Here is a 14998-nt window from a genome sequence, read left to right as displayed (position 1 = left end):
CATTTTTTTCGTCTCAGGGCAAAATGAGGGTTGGATTCACGACCATTAAACACTACTACCATTTTTCCAATGATACACAGCTTCATGTAAATGGGTGAAGTATCCCTTTAAGTTGTTATGTGCCTTAAAACTAATGGAATCGATGAATATCCATTAAAATAAAAAGGGACAATGACAAATCCTTTAATTTAACAATGCAAGAATATACAGACATACAGACATTTACAATGTGTGCTTTTTAATCAAAAAGAGTCAGCTCAGGCCAGTTCCAGTGAATAACTGTTGCTAAAAATCACATTCAAATAAACACATGAACAAGTAAGTTGGTAATCGCTCATAGCCAATGTGTTTAAAGGAAGTTACAATTTCAGTGAATGACAGAAAATCCTTTTTCCTCTAGATGGACTCTGCTTCTTTACTTTAGGTTTACGCCCTAAGCTCTCTTTCACTGGTTGTTGTTGACCTTAGTTAAAGTGGAAGTTGTGTTTTATGACATACAGGACAAAATGAATGACATAAGCAACAAGTAGAAAGTGCATGCTCTATCATCAGAAAAAAAAGAAATGTTTTAACAGCATTTGGTGACATTCCCCATCCAGGAAGCAGCGCAATGAGAAAGTAAACTCCAAACCACAAAGAATATACAATAGCTACTAACATGGCTAAAATATGTGCACAAATCTGCACAGCAATATTTGTGCAAAAATACAATCAACCTCTCTCTATCTTATATGCATTCAAATTCAGAGACTGTGTTGTGTGGCGCTGATAAATACTAAAACTCCTTCCTGACAACTCTTGGAGTTGTTAATCCACACAAAGGGAACAATGATAGAGATCCTTATTCATTAATATTTACAACTAATTACATTTCTCTCGCATTCAATATTAACATTTCATTTTTACATAATATATAAATGCATTTTAAAAATGGCTTAAAATAAGTTGTGTCTTCCTTCACTTGGTGTCCGTAAACATGGCATAATATAATGCACACATTGATGTAAACACAATTTGAGCAAAATATTAAAACAGTGACTGTGACAAAGCCTAATGAAGGCTTTTTGTTTATGAAAGGTGAAACATTTTAGCAGCGGATTGATTTTTACACTATGATAAATGGCATAAATGGCTAGGACAAGAATGAGCCCTTATTCCTCCTGTTCCACTGAAAATCAACAGAAATAATGCAAATGTGAGCGATAGCTTGGTGTATGGACGTCAGACTTCATGCTTCAGGAAGTATCAACATAATGAACATCTGCTTATATAAATATAACTCCATTCATAGTCTAGCATTTCTTCAAAATGCAACTTTTGGATGACTTTGAAGATTTTAAGAAGAGAAAACAGATATAACTCTAAAACATATCTTTTATATGATTTTCTCTCTTATGATCTACCTTTGTAGTACACAATATTATCAAGCAAACACGCCAAGAAAATGGGCCTTTAAGGGCAAACGTTTTTTTTTTCTATGAGGGGAAAAAAGATGAGTTCTACTGAGATTGCCAGAAATATATTCAAAGCTTCCCAGGGTATACTTTGGCTAAGAAAGCCAAGATATTTTAATCGTGAAAGAAGGCTATTGTGGTTGGATTCCTGAGAACATTTGCTGAGGGGGTACAGGATTCTGTGTGTGTTTACATGATGCAACATTTGTTCTTGTGTGTGTTAGAGTCTTTGAAGCGAAGCCTCTGCTTGGATCGATATTTCTCCAGGTAGGTGAGCTGTTTGCTGTTGATGGCTCCCCGACGCTTCCTGAAAAACACAAACAGTGAATAGTGAAACAGGGCATTAATATACTTCTACAAAGCCAGGAGAATTATATTGTCCGGATCTCCCTTATTATAAATTCAAGGATGAATTGTATTATTGTACATTAGGATTTCCATAATTTGTTTTTCAATAACCCATATCTTACATAATAATAAAACAGACATTTTATTCTGCATGTGCGTTCCAATGGCCTCAAAACATGTCAGGCAATGTATCAGTGTTCACTAACTGCACATTTCCTTCTCTGACCATGAGATGGCACCAAAGAGAAAAGAAAACCGAGAAATACATAATTTATCTCCTTACAAGTGCATGTATATAAATTGTGTTTATGACATTTAAAGTTTAAAGGATTTAATATATTAACACATTGCTCCCTGGTGTACTGCCTGTTTTGGTTAGTGCTGTCTTTACTTTGTATAAACAAATCAATTCTGTATAATGACAACACTGAACTCAAACACAACGGCCTCCGTTGTCCAAAATGCTCTCACAGTATTTTATTTCTTCATTAAAAAAAATAGAAATAAAACAATGCATTATTTCCTCATTGTGATGACGCAATGAGGAAAAGGTTGTATACAATAAACTAAATATGTATCTTTCACAGAACAATCTATTTGAAATATACCAGTGAGGTTTTAAAATTAACCATAAAAACTGTGCTTGTCAAAATTATTAATTGTCTTAGAATTAACTCAGATAACCACAACTTGTCTATCCTGGTACTTCTTGATCTCAGCACAGCGCTCAATCATCACATTCTGCTTCAGCACTGATGAGGCCTTAGTGGTTCTGTTCTTAACTGGCTGTCATCATATCTCACTGGCAGATCCTTCTCAGTTTCTATTGGTAATTTTAGATCTGATAAAAGTAAGCATTCTTGATGGAGTCCCCCAAAAGTCAATTCTTGGGCCACTGTTGTTTAACCTGTGGGTGTTTCCACTTGGTTCCATTATTCATCTATACAATATTTCTTATCACTTATGAAATCAAGTTTAAAACACTTAACTGTCTTCAAATCCTTGAATGGCTTACCTCTTCTTAAATTATCATTATGCTCACCCAGTACACACTGCACACATCCCTGAGATCTTCAAATAAACAACAACTCCTCTCTGTACCAAGAATTCACTTTAGATCAGCCTATGGCGTGTTCAGTCACTGTGGCCCCATTCTCTGGAATTCCATACCACATGATCTTAGGTCTGCTACAACAATTTGTTCTTTTAAGCGCAAACTAAAAAAATCTTTTCAAGCAAGCTTTTACATAGGTTTTAATTATTTTATGCATTTGCCTTAAGCCTTTGTTTTATATGTAATACCTTCTTATCTCATACCATGTATGTATATGATCCTTGTTATTCTGTTTTAAAGTACATTGAGTCTATGTCTGTCGTATGAAATGTGCTATATAAATACATTTGACTTGAATGGACTTACTGTCTGATGAGTTGAATAGCATCTTCATACTTCATCCCACTTTCTATCAGAGCCAGAGCAACTAACACAGGAGCCCTGACAACATGCATAAACACACAAACACATACAGTCACTTCTTTAAATGACAACACTTCACTGGCATTTTTAAATAACAAGTAGGATCTAACGTTTTTGTCTAATGTAAAATGTTCATACCACTAGATATAGACCAAAAAGGTTCATATCATAAACCTATTCTGTGATTGTAATTCAACTAGTTTAACCAAGTTTCATAGTATAAAACAATAATTTCATTTTTTATTGTTACTTTTGAATGTTCAGATCTCTTCCAACCATATATACAAGTATTTTGGAGACATCTCTCACCTCCCCAGTCCAGCAACACAGTGAACAGCAACGCAGCTTCCTGGATCCTCCTGAAACTTCTTCTTCAGCAGACCCAACCAATCATCAACCAGCTTACTGGGAGGTGGGGCTCCATCATCAAAGGGCCAATCCTAAAAGGAAAGCAGGACATTTTGTTCTTCTGGCACTTTGCAATTAGATGTTAATGTGATGCACAGGTGTGTTTACTGTTATTTAGTTTTGTGTGCTCACCACCACGGTAATGCCATCCTTCTCCAGTGGTGTTTTATCATAGGTGATGTCACAGACTCGAACAACTGTGGTCGCACCAAAACGCTTCAAGTCCTAAAAGTGAACATTAATAAAAGAAGATTTGAACAATGAAGCCAATTTGTGAAATTTCTACCAGTAGTTTCAGATTACATGCCATCGACAGAGGAATGGATACATAATGTTAGTGCATAACATACAAATATCTGCGCATGTGCATCTGTCAACACATAAATGTCTTACCTCGAGGAAGGAGCTGAGCGTGCTGTCCGTGGGGTTGTGTGTGATCAGGAATCTCATGTTCTTGTGGCACAGTTCCACTGGAGCTGGGCGATTCATGATGGCCACTTAGAAGTTTGAAATCTCAGGATGACCTTTAAAATGAATAAATAAAGAAAAAACCAACAGTCCAAGTCAGCTTTTAGCCACATTTGCTCCTACTTACTCTCATAAACAAAAGTCAATTATGCATATATTGTCTCAACTATTGCTGATTTGTCACTTTTATCACCATGACAACGCGTGACGATGGTAGAAAAGTTGATGTCATTGTAGAAAAAGCACAGGTGTAATTAATGATGGCTTGATACCATTTAGCTGCTTTTGTATCAAGGTCCTTACTCAGCCTCGTGGTCTTCCAGGGTGTACATGAATGGAAAAGAACCCTCGTTAATGTTATAGGTAACACCTGTGCTTCTCCCACTGACACATTATGACTGCTCTGAAGAAAGCTTACACCACAAGCTTCACTCCCCTCGGGTTCCTGTTTTTGAAAGTGCAACCAAACTTGTTTTAACTTCTCAAAACAAATCACAAGGTCACATTTTACAGAAGAGTGTATTATCGAACATCTCAGTGTCCTGAGAGATGTGAAACTTCATAAAAAAAACAATACATGGCCAGAAGTATTTTTAATCATTTCCTCAACTCAAGCTCATCTCAAAATTCTGGGTTAATTCTTATATTTACAAGTTCATACTATTCCAGAACATGTACAACAAGTGAGCTTCAGAAAGAGCATAGACAGATGCTCTACAGATTGTGACAGACGTAAAATCAAGAGGACCACAGGGGCAAAGTTATTGTGAAGTTTTATGTCCAAATTGTATGCATCCTGCAGGTGAACATGCTGAAGTTTGTACAGTAGCAAAGAGAAAGTTTTCAAATTGGAGGTCAGGGTCTGAAGATGTATATTCAACTAATATTGGCTCTAGGACAAATCATACCGTAATCTATTGGAGCATTGAATTTAAAAATTCATAATTCAAACCTATCGTCTCACAAGCAAGAATAACAGAAAACACCTGTGTGTATCTGAAAAGAAGAAAGAAAACATATCTATCAGTCAAATTGACTATTGAAATTACTTGCAGGCTTTTGGCCAAATATGTATCACATGTATGCATACTAAACTGAATTTAAAACAAAAAATAATAATTTTGACTACAAATGAGGTAGTCATTTTGTGTCTCATGCTGACTCAAATTCTCTTGCTCACATCTCATCTCAGATAACATGGTCAGGGGGGTATTTTAGGATGGAATTTAAAATTCGATTATCTTAATTCAGGGATGCCTCACATTCCCCTGACCATGAACAAGCTTTAGTTGGAGCACTGATAAGAACAGTTTGGTGCCACCCGAGTCTTCTTCTGATAAGGAAAGCAAAGTGTGACTCGAAGCCAGTAGGTTGGCGAGTGATGACTTTGAGCATTACAACTGCCTCACTGAAGGGTCTTGTCAAAGCCAATACTGCTCATTCATAACGCAGTGTAAAAGTTTGGCAGCAACAGGTGTGCCAAGAATACGTGTGAGAATGTTTTCCATCCACTCCACCTCACTGGCAATGATTATGTTACAAACACTTTGAGCATTGTGCTGTGTTCAACATTTTTCGATGTCTCGTGCACTGTTAAGCTAACATCAAATCAATGAAGAAAAAAGGAAGCACTAAAAATGAGGAAGGGGATGTTTTTTAGACACAAGGCTGGTAAGTAAAAACATTCTTGTAAATAGATCTAAAATTGGAAATGAAAGCCAAAAATGGTTTCCCGCTTGTATTGACAGAGCGGGAACTATAAAAACTCAATAAAACAATCTAACCAGCTGCATGTGGGCTGCTGGAGTTAAAGAGTGTTGGTGCATCACTATATTTACCTTTATTTCCAGCTGTAGCTGTTGTGTTTTTGACTTAAACCAGGTCTTCAGCTGTCTGGCGACTGTCTCTTGTGGAGCGACTTGTTTGGATGCTGATTAAAACAGTTTAAGGTTGCTTCCCAATTCTGAGGTCCTTTAGTCTTTATCTTTATCCCATCAGGTGTCTCTGTCCTTTAGTCCAGATGGCTTTAGAGTGTCAGTTTTCTCTGTTTTTGTTCCTCTGATTGTCCAGTTCTTTCCCCTCTGTCTCTCAAATGCTCGTTTTCTCTCTTTTTCTGTCTTTCTCGCTCCAGTAAGCTTTCAGTGTTAAGGCTCCACTTGTTACCCCATGAGCTGACTTGTTCAGAGGGCAAAGGCCAAAGCTCCTTCAGGTCTCAGGGCTGCAGGTCTTCATGTTGTGGCCTCATACCACGGAGGGTCTAAATGTGTTGGGCGTGGCAGTAGTCACCACTCCGCCGCACAAACTCCATCAACCAGCGATTCTGAAGTAAAAAACATAGCAAAATAAAATAAGAAATTTGATTAAACAACAGTTTATAAAGAGATAAAAATGCAACTTAAATAACAAAGGATCAATATAAAGTCTGTGCTAAATTAGCAAATACAGTACTTGATAGACAGATGGCTGGATGATGGGCTTTCATAAAACACAAACACATGCATCATCATGTGCAAATGGTTTGAAAGGGATTTGTATGAAGTAACTAAAAATGAGTATGATATAATAAAAGATTGGCCCTATAACCTGTTTGTGACTTTTCTCTGAGTGGATTTTTTATACATTGTTTTGGTCCTTGTAAGAACTTTAAAATGATATATTGAACAAACAAGCTAAATTCTGCCAAATACAGACGATGAGCAGATATTCAAGACCTGATATATGTGAGTTAGCCCTGACTCTGCAGTGTCTGAAAAATCAGTTGTGTACATACATGCGTGCATATATATGCATAGATACATCATCAATATAAATCACCTTATACTGCCAACAGAACAATGTACCAAATGTTCCTGCTTGCACTGATTGAAAATGACATGTGGCAGATGCTGCATCTAAAAAATCTAATAGATGTTGTTTACAAAATATGGAAAATTTATTAGATCAGCCTGCACAACATCAACTAGAATATATAGAGTCCGAAAATAAATGTAGACAAGTCTGAAAACTGGAGTTTTATTTGATACACTCCGGGATTTTATTTTTTATTTTTTGCTGTAAGAGTATAGAAGTAGTGAATTTGAATTTAGCTCCTAATGCTTTAGGACAAAAGATCTCTCACTAGAGTTAAAACAAAACAACATAAATGGCATGTCTTTTTGTGACCTTCAGCCTTATTGAGAAGGATTGGCATTGGATTTAAAGGTTTATGATGCTCTGTCGTTTCAACTTAAATGTCTAACAGCTGATGACTTGGGCATATTTTCTACAAATTTCCTTGCCCTGTTCTAAACTAAAGTGGGCTCAAATTCAACTATATTTGCTCTTTTGTAGGAAAAGGAAATTAGCAATAGGATTCTGTTTTCTGCTTCTTTGGAAAATAACTCAGATTTATGTTATGGACAAGGGGGGAAGTTATGGCAGAGGGTAAAGGAGGACGGAGGGATATGATTGAAGGTGGTCCTCTCACTCACATGTCCAAACATTCAGACAAACAACCAGAGAATGTCCTGAGGTACTCTAATCCGTTGTCACCTCTTCACCTCAGCTCTGACAAAACATGCCTCACACACATACAACAACACACAAACACACTCACACACAGTCACATGCCGACTTACTAACTCTTCCAGAAGAGTGTAGTCTATTCCAGGTTGTTGACTATAATTGGGAATTGATCCTGTGTTACTGCTAATCAGGCTAAAGGTCAATCATTTCCCGTCCAGTCAATAGAGTAAGTGAAAGAAGCATTTATCTTTCCTTTACTTAGTTGAACATAAGTTAAATTTATCGGCTTATCCTTATTCAACACAAGCACAACTTAATAAAAACTAAAAGAACAAATGTAACAAACAAGGGTTGTTTCACTGAAAACAACATGATGTCACAAAAGACAAAACTCACATCACTGGCACTAAGATATATTACATAAAAAAATCTAAACTTCTAAACATTAAACACATTTAAATAACTAACTCTTCACAAGTAGGCCTACTGTTGCCACTTTAGGCATTCAGCTAACATCTAAAGAGATGTGACTTCATGTAAAACAACATGAGAAACTTAAAGCACCATGAGGGGAGGGACTAGACAGCAACAATATTTCCCATTAAAACTGTAAAGCCAATCTTCCCTGTTACCTTAGAGTGCAGTTTGCTTTGAAAAAAACAGGTGCGTCTCCCAGTTGATCTTCAGGCTGCCTGGCTGTTTCCCTGTCACAAGCTGGGTCAAGACCCAAAGAAGTTAAAAATGGATCTCAATATTATTTTAGAGGTGTGTTAGGCTGCCAAAACCTTTCTACAGAACCTGCAACGTGAGGCTGAATGAGACACGGTAAGCCTGTGGGTTAGTAGTAAAGACAACATCGAGGCAGGTTAGAATTAGTTTTAAATCCTGTTAAATCACATTCACCTCTTCTGCTGTCTAGGTTACAACCAGAGAGGACTTTCATCGCAGCAGCTCCAACTCTGAATAAGCTAAAGCTCTAAATGCCAAAATCTAGAACGAAAGCCTGTGCTAATACACAGCCTTTCCTCTTTTACTTTCGTTGACAGCTTGGCTGCCCAACAAGGCAATCTCCAAGCCACTGACCGGTAGTAACACCAAAGTCCTACAGAACCAGCAGCAGCAGCAGCAGCAGCAGCCGAGCACCAGTGTGAGTGCTGACTTACCAGCTGACTGTTATAGTAAACCCCTGACCTCCCTGCAGCTGTATTTATAGCTGCATTACAGCCGGTTGCATGAAACATGTATAAATTTTGTGTCTCTCTATGCGAGTCTAATGTGTCTCTTAACACTCTCAGCTTGAGCGTCAGATGAAGTGTGACCAGTTTTATTATAATTTTACAAACAGGAAAGTGATATACATGTGGAAAGTTGCAAAACCTTTTGCAGCAGTTGCCATATTTCTGTCACTGTGAACCTTTTCACATTACAGTTAAAGTATGACACTTTTTTGGGGGGTCATAACATTAATAAAAGAAGTCTTACCTGCTTTTAAGTGTCAACTCCAACCACAAACTAAACATCAACAGGGTCCACCTGCATTCAGTCTTTTTCTGCTTCTAGAATCTATATTTCCTCATAATAGCAAATGTCTTCCTGCAGCAACCTGTAGCTCTGCCCCACTCTTACGCTGAACTATACAACTCCACCTGTCCCTCCACTGGTATGCTGCGAGTGCCAGATTGTGTCTCTGCCTGGCAGTGGCGGTGCAGTGTGCCGCGCTGAGGATCTGCTGGGAGCTGGTCTAATCAGGCTGAGCAGCCATCTGACCCTGACAGCCCTGTCACCAGCAGAACACTCTACAGTTAATGCTCTTAGAGAGAGAGAGGAGAAGAGCCTCACTCCCTCCTCCTCCTCCTCTTCTTCTTCCTCTTTATCCACTTGTCTCCTTTTCCCTCCCCTCTTGTAGCGCATAGGAGAGCTCCCCCCCTGCCCCCCACCCCCTCATATTTTCCTCTACTCTCTTTTTACTCTTCCTCTAAAGTAGATTGATGATTCAATGATTCAGTCCAGGAAGTCCTTCAGCACACACATACACAAAGTTGTAAGAGCAATAACAAAATAAATGTAACAATATAAAAGATTTGCTTCCTGTTCATGTTTCTCCTCAATCTAATATAAGGATAATGATAAATTGAAGGTCTAATAAGCTTTTTCTTTTTCTTTTTGCTCTGACACTTCTATCTGGATCTCCTCTTGTTTTGCTTTTCTTCGTCTCTGCCCCCTTTCCCTCCCTGAACAATCTAAAAATAGACGCTCCTTTGAGCCAGCAGACAGATTGGACAAGTCAAACCTTCTAGGTCTTGTTCATGGAATTAACTCTATTCTTAGTGAGAAAAGAAGCAGCGATATTGTTGCTGTTGTTGTGGCGGTTTTCCTGCAGCCAAGCTAACGTGTGAAACAGCTTCACTGTTGCTACAGTGCACCAGCAAATGTGCTTTTCCCACAAAAAAAATCTAATGATGATTGTGAAAGTTGGTGGACCCGCTGCTTAACACACATCCAGTGATCTATTGATAATAAAATAAAATAAAAAACACACAAATTTAGATTGTCTTCCACAGTTTATTTGAAGTTACTGCTCTATCCAATTTGTTTACAAAGTTATGGAAAAGATATGTGAGTCCACAGTCACATGGCAGTCATGCTGTAGGCACAGACTTTAAAAAAAAGTTTAACAAGCCGAGGTCTCACCTCAATATCAATCACTTTGAGTGAAGGTTAACATGACTGTTCACCCACACAGAGAGCTTTGAAAGAGAGAAAGAAAACACGTCCTACCAGCTAAAATTAGCCAAAGCACAACTTGAATGCTTTCCAGTTTGTCACATTAGGATTTGAATGTTTGTACTCATGCCGCCTGCTTGAAGCTCAATTGACTCTCTTTCAAATGTTACAATATTTCTATACTATATCATGGCTCATTGTTATCTCATTTTAATTTGTTATAACAGTAACCACTGACTTGTCATACTGTAGGTGTTGGCCAGTGAGATCAGAACAAAAAGTGACAGCAAAGACCTTTACAAGAGGAAGAAGAAGCTCAAACTGGACAAGGATTAGTCTTCTTTTTCAGATTTTGACTCAACAATATCTAAACATAGAACAGACGTAAATGTGGCTTGTGCACACACTGTACAGAACTTGTTTTATAGCTTGTGTGTGACCACAGCAGACCGAGAGAGATGGGAACATGGGAGGTGAGGTACCGTAAGGACACAGAGAAAAGATTCAGAGGGAAGTTGCGGTTGCTGAGTGAGACCACAAAAAAAATTTTTAGTCTCAGATTAATGTCAAGTCCTTTAAAAGAAATGTTTTGAAAAATGTAGAATAAAATAAAAATGTCATTTATGGACAATATTACACAGAAATATGTCAAATAGTTCTAGAGGGTAATTTAACACTAATAACACTAAAAGCTATATAATTCTGTTTAAACTTCTATTTTACTTCAGTTTCTTAATTGTAATTCTAAAATTTTGCAAATAATTAAAATGTTATGATGACATTTCAGGCAAAAGGTTTAGATAACCTGGGTGCATTATAGAAGCAGCGTTTGAACATATCCCAAAGGCTCTGGAGCACACTGAAAATGACTTTACAACCACTTTATTGTAAGTAAACAACACCTGTCACCTGTACATGTAGACCCTCAGGTTCACCCAGAGTAATCCCATAGGCATACACAGCTGAGCAAAATACATGATCACATGACCAATCAACACAATAGATTACTCCGGGTCAAAGCCTCAAATGAGAACTACTGTGTTCATCAAAAGAGCAAGACTCATGTCATTGAAATACTGTAATATCAAAAAGCACATTTACAAATACAGAGCACACAAACAAGGACACATATTTACAATGATAACTAGAAAAGTACAACATAAATGTCAATTAAATACAGGGATTGAAGTCCTTTCCACTATGATTTACTGAATATAATGGTTATGATGGAAAAATAATGGATAATGGAAAATGGATTTTGATGTGTTATGTACAACAAGCTTTATCAATATAACTCTAAAGTTGAAAAGAAAATTGCAAAGTGGGACTTTTTGAGAGGATATGAAATGGAAATGTGTTGCAATATAACTGACTAAAAGTAATTTGGCCTTTACTATAATGTTCATGAACCCTTTGAGTACATAACCGTTTGTATACACCTTGAACATTAAAGTCCATACTCACTTGTTATTACTGTTCCCAAAACGCACTCACTCCGGCTCTCAAAGGCCTCGTCAGTCTGAACGTCTGAAGTCTTCTGCCCGACCATCTGTTTTGAGGACTCAAACAGCACTGGCCTAAACATGGTTGATGCAATGGTTTCTGGAAATGTGAGCTGACATCTTGTAGGTCAACCCTCAGCTGGCAGTCCCGTGCTTTTTGAGGAGCCTAAAGGACATTTCGTTTTGAGACCAGTTTAGGCCTGATGAGAGAAACTGGCTGACCTGCAGATACTTAAACAACAGGTATACATGGAAATGTCAAAAAGGTGTCTTATATTTTTAGTCAAGTAAACATGGCGCAATTATCAATGTTTTGCACATGTTTGCACTGCAAATCACTTCACTTACATCATAACAAAATAGAAAGGAGACCAAGGCTGATGCTGAAGAGATGTTGCAAGTGTGAGTAAAGGTTGATGTTGTTATTTAACTAGATTAAGCTCTTCACAGCCTTATACAATGATTAATGCTATTTAAAACACCTAAAGTCTTTAAAGAGCTGCCCTAATCTACCTCTGTCTGCTGTTTTTGTGCCCAATGAATACAAACATAGGAGCCAGTAAGTACAAAATTAGCTAACAGTGATATAACCAAAACATGTAACGCACCGGTTTGAGCCAATACAACTGATACTATACAGCTTTTCCAACACGTCTACATAATGATTTCATCATTGCCGATGAAAGGCAAGCTTAACATTTAAACCGATTTACAATGTTAACATATAAAATTACAAAGTGTGTCTCTTCCCCTGGACTTGTTTGTAATTCTGCCCCACTCCTCACACTCAGTGTGAAATGTGAAATCATAGTGTGAAATGCTGTGAAATTCCCAGAGTGATAACAGGAAACTGGATATGAAAAGGAAGCTCAGTTTTTCCCAACAGCAGTCCTTTTATTTTAAACTGAACTGATACATCCTGTTTCACACACAGTTAAATGACATCTCACACAATGTCAGATTTCAGTTATATATCTTGTTTAAGAGGACTTTATGTAGCAGCAGGTGCATCACTTTGCATGGAAACCGAGCCGCTCATTAGTCTGAAGTGCATGGTGGAGAAGTATCAGTATGCTCTATGTCGGATCAAATAATATATTTAGAGGCTTCCTCTTTTAAGCCATGCTAATATTTAAGAAGTTCACCAAGAGTACTAGAGGAAGCAAGCAAGTTGTGTGTCACTTTGTTTGAAAGCAGCACAGATGTTATGGTAGAGGTATTCCATTTTTGAAAAGTGGTTTCATCCATGTTGTCGAAACATTTATTTATTTATCCCACTTTTAGTCTGAATCTAAGAGAAGAAAGAGACAAATACTCCATTGGAATGATGATAATAGATTCTGCAGATTACATTAAACCTTGAAAGCTTAACATCGTAAACAAGAAATCAAGAAAAGGCCCTGACTGTGTTTTTGCACATAAACACAGACACACCTTCAAAAACCTTTAGAGAAAAACTCACTCACATGCACAAACTAGATGCACAAAACATCTATAGGAAAGTTCTGCACATACAAACACACGCACACACACGTGCAAATATCAACAAACACACTTATACAGACACACAGTAGCATGTGGCAGGCAGCAGCAGCTGCTGTGTGTATAATTAGACTGTTTTGAAAGCTGAGAGTTGAACGGTAGGACTTTCACCTGCAGACTTAAGAGTTCCCATGACAACTAGCTGTCAGCATGACAATACAACTTAAGAAAGTAGAGAATGAAGAGTAAGAAAAAGAAGACTGTGTGATCCATGCCCTTGTGCAAATAGTTGTAACAAATGCAATATGTAAGATTTTTTCTTAATTTTAAAATGACCATTAACGCATGTGCAGCTGGATATATATATGATTATGTCTATACTTGTAACTAACTAAATAACCACTTCACCATTTGCTGAGCTGGCTTTAAAAAAAATTTGCCTTCCATCTTAATGTCTACCCCTTCTGCTTTGAACACACCCACCCACAGGACTTCAAAAAAAGCTCCAAATGAAGTTCTTAATGTGAGTATATTAAACCTAGGGGTATATTCAAACCTAAGCTAAGCAACATATGTTGGCTTATTGTGCAAATATTAAAGCAAGCCATAATGTCTAACTATGTACAAGATGTTAATTTTGCATCAACTGGATCTTCAGTTTTCCAACAAGTGTCACATACATGTCATTAAAAATATCAGAAAACTCTGGCAGTTTAAATACATATATTAACATAGTTATTCTTACAAAGGAAAGCACCATAGGTGAAAAACATTCAACAATGCTTGTTTTCTGTTTACTACATTTAAAACATGTAGTGACTAAAGTTATATTTTATATTTGTTAGTCATTTGTTAGAAACCATAGACAAACAATACACAGATGAGCCACCATACAACCATACCCCCCCCCCCCCCCCCCCCGCAAAATACTCCCTCCAGCTCAGATTAAAGACAGAATATAGAATATATATTAAAGTAAAGTAACTAATGTGTTACATAAAGACAGTAATATAAAATATATACACAGAAAACAAAACAGAACATAAAAGATCAAACCTATCAATGTGATGCACAGTCTGAAGTGACATGACAAGCTGTGCTTCTGGCATATGATAGAAATAGATTCCAAGTATTTTTAAATAAATACCAGACAGGATCAGCCAATTTTTTTCTAATTTAACAAAATACACAACTCCTTATTTCAGCTGACATGAGTAGGTAGGATAGAAAATTTCCACTTTCAAAGTATTAGTCTCCTGTCTCTTATTCTCCTCCCCAAACAAAGCCGTTAAAACATAAAGGACAAGATTTCCACCAGTAACCTTAGATAATATATTAAAACGTCAGAACAGAAACTACTCATTAAGCACAGTGCCCAAACATGTGTGCAGTTTGCTGTAGTGGTTTGGAGACATCAGTCACAGACAGGAGACACTGTACCAAACATTGTTGCCAACCGAACTTTGGTGTAATGAGCCCAATGCAAAATCCTACACTGAATGAAACTGTGCTGAGCACAAATGGTTGACCTGTGTACCCTCCGTAGTATTTCCTCCAAAGCATCACCCAAATCGTTTTGAGGGCACTAGTAGAGCCTGAGCATAGGTTATAAATGTTTGAATAAATGGTAG

General features: G+C 37.4%; 1 protein-coding gene across 6 annotated transcripts; it reads right to left on the bottom strand.

Annotated features, from left to right (window-relative positions):
* Positions 1-169: 169 nt before the first annotated feature.
* Positions 170-11959, bottom strand: LOC306823823 (protein tyrosine phosphatase type IVA 3). Of its 6 annotated transcripts, XM_079343669.1 has the most exons (8): positions 9142-9520; positions 8292-8373; positions 5994-6475; positions 4081-4211; positions 3820-3912; positions 3589-3719; positions 3223-3297; positions 170-1761 (listed from the first exon to the last, which is right to left on the bottom strand). In XM_079343669.1, exons 4-8 carry the CDS (start codon positions 4174-4176, stop codon positions 1644-1646), a joined length of 513 nt encoding a protein of 170 aa, XP_079199795.1. In that variant the 5' UTR covers positions 4177-4211; positions 5994-6475; positions 8292-8373; positions 9142-9520; the 3' UTR covers positions 170-1643. The 6 variants fall into 6 exon arrangements, with proteins under 6 accessions (XP_079199795.1, XP_079199796.1, XP_079199794.1 ...); XM_079343670.1 differs by lacking the exons at positions 8292-8373; positions 9142-9520 and adding an exon at positions 11848-11959; XM_079343668.1 differs by lacking the exon at positions 8292-8373.
* Between the last annotated feature and the right edge of the window lie 3039 nt (positions 11960-14998).

This window comes from Symphodus melops, assembly GCF_947650265.1.
Source record: "Symphodus melops genome assembly, chromosome: 5".
NCBI classification, from domain to species: domain Eukaryota; kingdom Metazoa; phylum Chordata; class Actinopteri; order Labriformes; family Labridae; genus Symphodus; species Symphodus melops.
The sequence above is the reverse complement of the archived record's forward strand: the minus strand, read 5'-3'. Positions and strand labels throughout refer to the sequence as shown.

Coding starts and splice junctions, on each gene's coding strand:
- LOC306823823 (XM_079343670.1), bottom strand. CDS start 4,176: ATGAATCGCCCAGCTCCAGTGGAACTGTGCCACAAGAACATGAGATTC. Junction 3,913..4,080: donor CGCTCAGCTCCTTCCTCGAG/GTAAGACATTTA, acceptor GTTCACTTTTAG/GACTTGAAGCGTTTTGGTGC. Junction 3,720..3,819: donor AGGATGGCATTACCGTGGTG/GTGAGCACACAA, acceptor CTTTCCTTTTAG/GATTGGCCCTTTGATGATGG.